Raw genomic sequence first — 8,954 nt, forward strand, 5'->3', positions numbered from 1 at the left:
CATGGTGCGCGTGCGGCCCCCTGCCCCCTGTGAGCGAGAGCGGCCCGTGCACCCCATCCTGCACGTCGTTGACCAGCACATCCTCATCTTCAACCCTGAGGAGCCCGGCGGGCCCCCCGGCAGCATGCTGCCCGCCCGCGGGCCCAAGCACCAGGGCAAGGACCTGAAGTTTGTCTTTGACTGGGTTTTTGGGGAGGGGGCCACGCAGGAGGAGGTGTTCCAGCACACCACCTGCGAGGTGTTGGACAGCGTCCTCAATGGCTACAACTGCTCTGGTAAGACCTGGCAAATGCCTTCGATCCTTGCAGGAGCCCCTGCCCCATCCACTCCCGGGCTGGGTGGGCTCAGCAGAGCTGTGGACTTATTTTGGACACCCAAGCAGTTGAGGGTGGGGGACACATGCAAACAACAACAATGTAAAAACACGTAGCCTTAAACTTGGTGGCACCAAGCTGGGGTGATTGCAAGTGTGATCAGGACAGGGATGATCCTGACATGGAAATGTCGTTTAATGTTGGCAGGTAAGTGAGGGGAAGCAAAACATAAAGTGCTCTTTACAGAATCGCAGAATGGTTTGGGTTGGAAGGGACCTTGAAAGATCATCGAGTCCAACCTCCTGCCACAGGCAGGGACACCTGCCCCCAGACCAGGGCCACAGGCAGGGACACCTGCCACTAGACCAGGTTGCTCAGAGCCCCATCCAACCTGACCTTGCACGCTTCCAGGGATGGGGCATCCACAACTTCTCTGGGCAACCTGGTCCAGTGTCTCACTGCCCTCATCATAAAAATATTTCTTCCTAGTGTCCAATCTAAACCTGCCCTCTGTCAGTTTAAAACCGTTGTCCCTTGTCCTGTCATTACAAGCCCTGGTAAAAAGCCCTTCTCCGACTTTCTTATCAGCCCCTTTTATATATGTTGAAGGGCTGCAGTAAGGTCTCCCTGGAGCCTTCTCTCCTCCAGGCTGAACAACCCCAACTCCCTCAGCCTCTCTCCATAGCAGAGCTGTTCCAGCACTCAGACCATTTCTGTGGCCTCTGGACCCTTCTCAACAGGTCCATGTGTCTGTCTCACGCTGGTGACCCCAGAGCTGGCAGCAGCGCTCCAGGGGAGAGTGGGTTTGTGGAGCAGGCAGGGAGAGACCTGGCTGGGCTGGAAAAGCAGGCCAGCAAGAACGGCGCCAAGATTAACACAGATGAATGCGAAGTCCTGCACTTGGGGTGGGCGAACGCAGGAGCCCAGTACAGACTGGGATCTGTGTGGCTGGGGAGCAACTTTGCGGGGAGGAACCTGGGCATCCTGGTGGACACCGACCCGAGTGGGAGTCAGCAGGGCACCTTGGCAGCAGTGAAGGCACGTTGGATCTGGGGCTGTATCCACAGGGGCATTTCTAGCTCAGATAGAGATGTGACCATCCCATCCAGTGCTGTGTCCAGCCCTGGTCCCTGTAATTCAAGAGGATGTGGATAAAGTGGAGAGTTTCCCGAGGAGGGTGATAGAGATGACCCGAGGGCTGGAGAGCCTGCCTGAGGAGGAAAGACTGAAGGAGCTGGGTCTCTTCTTCCCTGGAGAAGAGAAGACTCAGGGGGAACATTATCAGTTTTTGAGTACTTAGAGGGCAGCTACAGGGAGGATGGAGGCTCTCTGGTCACAAGGAGAAGACAAGGGGCAACAGGTATATGTTGCACTGGGAGAGTTTTCATCTCAATTCAAGAGATTTTTTGCGGTGAGAACATTCACTGGAACAACTTCCCCAGGGACGTAGCGCAGTCCCCATGGCTGGAGGTGTTCATGACGCCACCGGAGAGGGTGCAAGATGATTTGGTCTCCCTTTCCCATGAAAGCTTGGACCAGATGATTTCTCCAGGTCCCTCACAGCCTGGGCTGTGGTTCTGTGATACTGGGGGCCGCAGTGGTTCTTGGCACTCTTAAGAGATGTGATGTGGAGGAGGGTGTTGGGGTGGAAAATGAGGCTGAGCAGGTGCTTTCCAGGAATTCTGAGAGACAAAGATCACTTAGTCTCTGCTCTCCTGGGGTGGGAAGGATGGGGAAAAAAACAGGTGGATCCGTGGTGCAAAGAGGACCTTGATTTTGCCATCCCTTCCCAACCCAAATCGCTGTGATGGGCAGACCTTTGGGAGGATGCTGAATTTCCAAGCAGGATCTGGGGTGAATCAGATGCATTTCAGGGTGCTTTGGGGGCTGCTGTGCCCCTCGCGCATGTCTCCCAGGTTGGCAGCACCACAAAAACGGATCTGGAAAGCTCCTTGCCCGGTCTGAAAGCTCCTCGCCCGCCGTCGCAGACGCTCGTGCCGTTCGCAGGCTGTCAGCAGACGAGCGGCTTAACGAGCACATCATTTCTGCGAGGCAGGCACCGAGCGGGAGACGACCGCTCTCCTGTCTAATCATGCACCAGGCCGGGCACTGGGACCGGAGGATGCTATTCCTGGCTCTCCGGCATGCTCTGCAAGCCGCTGAAGGCTGCCTCTGTCACCGTGCCCACCTGGCAGGCACATCTTGCATGTCTATCTGCATAAAATAACTCCAGGATCCTCAAATAAGAGAGTTGCAAAGCACTGAGTGCTGCTAATGGGGAGAAGGGCTGAGGGTCTCTAGATTGGTGTGTCCTGCTCTGATGATGATGCTTCAAAGAGGGTGTTGAAAGATGGAGTGAAAAAATGAGATGAATTACAAGGTCTGGAAGAAGAAACACCCTCTGGTGGGAGAAGGGGGAATGGGACTGCTCGGCTTGTTAAAGGGAAGGTTCAGGGGTGACTTGAGCATGGCCTCCAAGTGGTGATGGTCTGGGGACTCGTTCTGCCTCTGCTAAATTAGAGAGGCTGAAATGAGTTAAAAAAAAAAAAAATTGCCCTAAAGGATAGTGCAGCCAGCACAGAGGGTAATTAGCTTTGCCTCGTCTCTGCGCAGCCTGTGAGCAACCCCCGCCGCAGGGCTTGCTGTGGGAAGCTCTCCTCTCCGTCAAGGAGCGGACATCATGCTGCTTCCGTTTTAATTAATGATTGTTTCAACCATCCACCCTTTCTCTTCCCAGTGTTTGCCTACGGTGCGACGGGAGCAGGAAAGACCTACACCATGCTGGGCTCGGAGACAAACCCCGGCATCATGTACCTCACCATGGTGGAGCTGTACAAGAGGATCGAGGCCAGAAAAGAGGAGAAGAGCTGCGAGGTGCTTGTCTCCTACCAGGAGGTACGCTGCGGCCGAGCCATGTCCCCTCCTGCCTCTGTGTCACCGTCGCTAAGATTTGGGGTTGATCTGGACCCTGTAATGCCACGCTTGGGATACCTGCTGTGCTGCCAGCTGTGCCTGGTGTCCCCAGGGCAGTCCTAGAGCCTCACTGGAAGCAGGCTCACCCACCCAGTTAAGTGAACTGGTGCTGCTGGTTTCTCCCATCTGGAGTCAGGGAATTTCCTCTTCCTTGCTGTGGTCCACATAGCAATGAGGGCTTTCAAGGAGTGGTGGCGCAGTGACTTGCCCATAACGGCCTCCCAGGCTGTCTTCTGCATTTAGAGCACTGTTGCCTGCTCCTGGTGTAACCCTGGGAAGTGTTTGAGAGGTGGTGTTGGGGGGACACCAGGTTGTGCATGACCCTGGGGTACAAACCTCCTCTCCTTGCTGGGAAAACATACCTCAGCCTTAACTTGAGTTCCCTGCTCCAGGTGTACAATGAACAGATTCACGACTTGCTGGAGCCCAAGGGCCCTCTGGCCATCCGGGAGGATCCCGAGAAAGGAGTCGTGGTTCAGGGTCTCTCCTTCCACCAGGTGGGTATAAAAACAGGCACAAGGTCTGGGCAACGCTGCATCTACACCAGTTCTGAAAGTGAATGCTGGGGGACACAGAGGGGTGTGAAGACATGGGGGTGCTGTCTGCATGGCTCCTGGCAGGCAGCAGACGACCCTGAGCTGAAACGAGACCCGCAGAGCTGCAGGATGCCGCAGCCTAAGTTGCTGTGGGTGCTTGGGGTCGGGTTGTCTTGGTGCCTGTGTTTGGGGTGCGCTGATGCCTGCCCTCTGCCCGTTCTCTCCCAGCCCGTGTCGGCAGAGCAGCTCCTGGAGATGTTGGCCAACGGCAACAAAAACCGGACGCAGCATCCTACTGATGCCAACGCCACCTCCTCCCGCTCACACGCCGTCTTCCAGGTGAGGGCTGGTGGCTGTGATATTGCTTGGGATCTGTGCCAAAAAGGGAGCAAGCCTGTGCCAGGACCAGCGTCACGGCGTTCCTGCTGCTGCTCCTGGTGTGCCGCAGGGAAAATCTGAGTGGTTGTGGCCCCAAAAAGAGAGGTATGGGTCTGGGCAGGCCACTAGCCTGTGCGGCAGCAGGACAGCACATACTGGTCACGCTGGTGGCCACGTCTCCTGAACAGCCTCGTACTCCCAGCTTGGTGTTATGTCTCCCAAGGGCTGAAATTTCACTTTGTGCTTTTGACTCTTGTCAACTTAGCGTGTGGGAGCCATACCTAAAATCTGACCCGGAGCAAAGGGCGATGGTTATTGCTGGCTCCTGCTTGTGCCTCCCTGCAGGTGCCGCAGGCAGGCTGTCTCCTCTGTCGTGTCCCCCTCGGCACTCAGCTGGGAATTACGTTCCTCTGCGGCTCTGTAAATTTGCTCCCCGGTTTCTTGGTGCTCTCCTACACAAGCCTGCCAGTTGATTTCAATTCCAGCCAGGCCCTTTCCCGAATTAACAGGGCCGTCACGGCTGCGTGGGGAGACGGAGGGCTCTGACTGTAATTTCAGTCTGAACCTGGTGCCTTGCCCATTGCTGCTTGCAGGGGGGAAGTCCAGGTGTCTGGATGCTTTCCCAGCCGGCTTCCCAGCTGGGCTTGTTGGTGGGTGCTGGATTCCTGCCTGCTGCAAATCCATTAGCTGTGCTGGAAATGTGCCCTTCCCGCTGCTGGTTCTGCCTCCCAGCAGGCAAACTGCGGTCTGGAGAGGATGCAGGACCAGTTACCGGCCTCCAGTATCTCCGTGGCACCTCCAGTCCATGCAGGAGTTGCTCCTGGGGGGCTGAGGGTGTTATAGGGTGGTGGGAGAAGTATTTGCTTTTGGGAGATCTTCAGGGATGCAGAAGGGGAAGTTGCGGAGCAATGCTGTGAAGTGAGTCTCCGTGGCTGTGTCCCTCCTTGCCCACACCAGCCAGGAACTGGGCTTGGCACCGAAAGCCCTGGCTGGATGCCTCCCTGAGGGCACTGCGAGGCTGTCTGGGGTTTGCAGCCCCCGTCGGGGTCTGGGTTGCTGGCAACATCCACAGTTGGAGTCTGGGCTGGGGCAGCCACTGTGCGTGAGCACTGCCCGGGTCGTGCCAGGGCACTGGGTTGGCATGCTGCCCTTTGGGCACTTGACCAGCTGTACCTCACTCGCTCACCAATTGTAGGAGGTGCTGATTATTTTCCATAGCTCTGCCATTTCTTGCAAGATCCCTTCCGTGGCTTTGCTATTTGTGTCATCACTGAGTTTTCAGCATGTCTTCTTGGCGTGCCGGACTCCTCTTTTCCCCCAGCTCAATCTCACAGCCTGCGCGATCCACTTCACCATCCTTTATAATGTTGAAACTGGTGATGCTGGCTCCAACTAGCAACTCTGTGTGCCTTGTTGAGCTGCAGTCTCACTGATCTCTGTCCTCGCAGATCTACGTGAAGCAGCAGGACCGCGTTGGCGGCCTCACTGGCCATCTGCAAGTGGCCAAGATGAGCTTGATTGACCTGGCAGGCTCAGAGCGAGCTTCGGTCACCAACACCAAGGGAGAGCGGCTCCGGGAGGGTGCCAACATCAACCGCTCGCTGCTGGCCCTCATCAACGTCATCAATGCGCTGGCTGACACAAAGGTAACGCTGTTCGCGTGGCCCTGCTGGGCTCTGGCTCTCCGGGGTGGGAGAATGTGAGGCATGTCCTCAAGAGATGGTCTCGCCAGCGCAGTGAGAATGGCAGCCTGGCCTGGGCTCTGAGAGGTGCCGTGGGATGAGTGTGGCCGTCCCGTTGCAACACAGGATTTGGAGCTGAGCGCCCAAGGGCCAAAAGCTGAGCAGACCCTTGATCTTTTGGTACAGACCAAGAAAACCCACATCCCGTACCGGGACAGCAAGCTCACGCGCTTGCTGAAGGACTCCATTGGCGGCAACTGCCGCACCATTATGATCGCTGCTGTAAGTCCCTCCATGCTGGCCTACGAGGACACCTACAACACGCTCAAGTATGCGAACCGAGCCAAGGAGATCAAGCTGTCGGTGAGGATCTTGTGTTGTGGTGCTTGATCTGCCGTGTGTTTGGGAGCTGCTGGGGATTGGTGGGAAGGAGCCTGGTGGGGTAGATTAGTGGGTGCCTTTCTTCTCCAGCTTGAGTTTTCCGGCCCTAGAGATGCTGCTCTGTGCGGAAAGCAGCTGGTGAAGCTGCGGACACTGTGTGCTTGGTCTTCTGCTAAACCCCCTCAGCCCAGAGCCCAGAAAGGCTTGTGGCTGAGGCAGCAGGTCCCGGAGCACAGATTGTGTCCACTGCAGCCACCCTGGGGCTCCCTGGGGACCCTGGAGGAGGCCAAGTAGCTGCCCTGCTCTAGCGTTGGGAGGGGGGTATGTGCTGCCCCAGTGCTTCTTTAACCTCTCCCTCGTCCCTGTCTCTGCAGCTGAAGAGCAACGTGCTCAGCTTGGACTGCCACATTAACAAATACGCTGTGATCTGCGAGCAGCTGAAGGCGGAGGTGAGATGCTGGAGGGGAGGGCTCTGTCTTTAGCTGTGGCTTGCTTGGGATGTGGACCTCTGAGCATCCAGGGGTTGTGAAACCACCTGAGCAACAGATGATCCTTCCTCGCAGGTGGCGGATCTGCGGGCGAAGCTCCGTGCCTATGAGGATGCTGGCCGGGAGGCAGAGAACCAGGCACCGGCGCTGCTGGCTCCCCTCGGCTCGAGCTCAGTGGGGCTGCCCAGGTGAGGCTGGTGGGGAGGAAGGACAGAGCTTGGTGTGACCCATAACAAGTAGTCAGCAGGGTTTTAGTGCCAGTCAGTGTAGGTGTCCATCAGAAAGCAGGTGAGCTACTCTGCTGGGGTGCACCATCTCAACTGCTGTCGGGTGTAGCTACGAACCTGATGAACCACAGCACGCGAGCACCAAGGGAAGCTGCGTTGCAAAGGCCAAATCTGTTTGATCCATTTCAAAACTTCTTACGCAACGTGACTGCTTCCCCAGAGGATCTTCTCTGGTGCAGTGGCTTCTTTCCTGGCTCCTGTAGGTTGGAGGAAGCTGTCCCAAAGACATGCTCAGCCTTGGTTGATCACAGGGAGAGTCATGGAGAGCAGCAGGAGCGGGAAGCTGGATGGCCTGCTCAGCTGCAGCTGGAATCAGCGGAGGAGGTGAGCGGAGGAGTGGGCAGCGTGGGAAAGCTTGGCATGATGAGTGGGGCCTGGCGGAGGCCAGTGGGGCTCAAATATGCTCGTGGGGTACGCTCGCACCTGGGAGAGGGCAGGAGCTCAGCCAGTCTCTGGGGTCCTGGCTCAGCGTGTGCTGGGTTGTGGATTGCTAGTGAAACCCCTTAACTTCCCAGATAATGAGGAGTTTGGGGATCAAGCTCAACTCAAATATGGGCTAATCCTGGGCTAGATAGGTAAGGATTTTTGGCTCATTGCTCCAGGCTCCAGAGGAAATGCCTCCCAGCAGCCCCAGAGCAACCCACCAGACAGATCTCCAGCTGGAATTGAAGAAACCAAGCTGCCTTCTACAGGGGTTGTCTGGCAGCCAGCCGGAGTCGTGAGTGTCCTCGTGCCCTCCCCATGTGCCGCTTCCTCTTCTTTGCCTGTGAAGGATGGGTTGTCCACCCTCCTGTTATGCATAGCCATTGTAGGGCTGGTCTAGATGGACATGGAACCAAGTTTTTGCTTGCAGATGACTGCCTGCCTGGTAAAATAAGGGATTTGCTCCTGGAGATCTAATCCCATGGGATAATCTCTTCTGGAAAATGCCAGCAATGAAAGTTTCCATGCGCAGCAACTGTTTGAGCCTTAAGCACGCATTGTTAGTCCTGAAATTACCTCTGTGAAGTCTTTCCTCCTGCCTCAGCTCCCTCAGGTCCTGCCCTGGCAGGGCTCCCATGGCACCATCTGCTGATGTCTCTGCCCCAAGCATCTTGGCAGCATGAACCTCTTTAGAAAGGTCTCTTTGAGGGAGGCTGGCCTTGATGTGTGCCCTGATGTGTCTGCCTCTAACCGAGCTAACAAGTGTCTGAAGCCTGGCAAAAAGTCTGTGGATGCCGTTTGGTCCCTTAACCAACAGATGAACACACAACTCGCAGCTCAGGTTCTCCAGTAAGAGATTTACAGCTTGGGTATCTCACGGCTTCAAAGTTTGCCTCTTTTCCCGCAAAACTCTGCTAGCAGGCGCTGCCCCACCCAAGGAGGTGTCTCAGAGATGATGCTGGTGGTGCTGAGCCTCTATTACTGGTGACATTGGCTGAAGCTCATCTGTTAACTGGTTCTTGGATCTGTCTCTCTCTGTCCCAGCCTCCTAGCCGCCATCCTCAGCGTTGCCCGAAAGCAGCATTCCCTCCTGAAGGCTGCTAACCTCCTTACTCCTGACATGGTCTCTGAATTTGAGGAACTGGAGCACCTGGTCCATCAGGAGGCTGGTGTAAGCCTGGAGCAAGCCGCGTCTCCGAAGAGACACGCGAAGGTCAGCGGGGCCACCCCAGCCCGGAGGATGCAGCAGCGCTGTGACGGTAAGGATTTGGTTTTGGGATAGTCGGTGCTGTTCCCTCTCCTTTTGTCTCGGTGTGCGCTGGTGGAGCCAGTGGCAGTGGGGAACAGCTCCCAGCTGTGGGCACAGGGTAGAGAGACGAGTTTCTCCTGACGTGTTGCCCAGTGGGTTATGCCGAGAGCTGCTCCAGCCTCGCTTTGTGGAGAGATTTCAGGCTAGCCAGCATCTCCGGCAGCCCGGGGCACGGCAGGAGCC

General features: G+C 56.5%; 1 protein-coding gene across 1 annotated transcript; it reads left to right on the forward strand.

Moving 5' to 3' along the window:
- Position 1: 1 nt before the first annotated feature.
- KIF18B (kinesin family member 18B) lies at positions 2-8,721 on the forward strand (the record flags this gene model as incomplete). Its single annotated transcript, XM_010294031.1, has 11 exons — positions 2-275; positions 3,052-3,209; positions 3,680-3,784; positions 4,052-4,162; positions 5,650-5,847; positions 6,070-6,246; positions 6,639-6,713; positions 6,828-6,940; positions 7,243-7,363; positions 7,642-7,757; positions 8,507-8,721. Coding segments are annotated over exons 1-11 (1,663 nt in total), but the record flags the coding sequence as incomplete, so codon positions are not given.
- Positions 8,722-8,954: the final 233 nt, after the last annotated feature.

This window comes from Phaethon lepturus, unplaced genomic scaffold (genome assembly GCF_000687285.1).
Source record: "Phaethon lepturus isolate BGI_N335 unplaced genomic scaffold, ASM68728v1 scaffold20689, whole genome shotgun sequence".
Taxonomy (NCBI): domain Eukaryota; kingdom Metazoa; phylum Chordata; class Aves; order Phaethontiformes; family Phaethontidae; genus Phaethon; species Phaethon lepturus.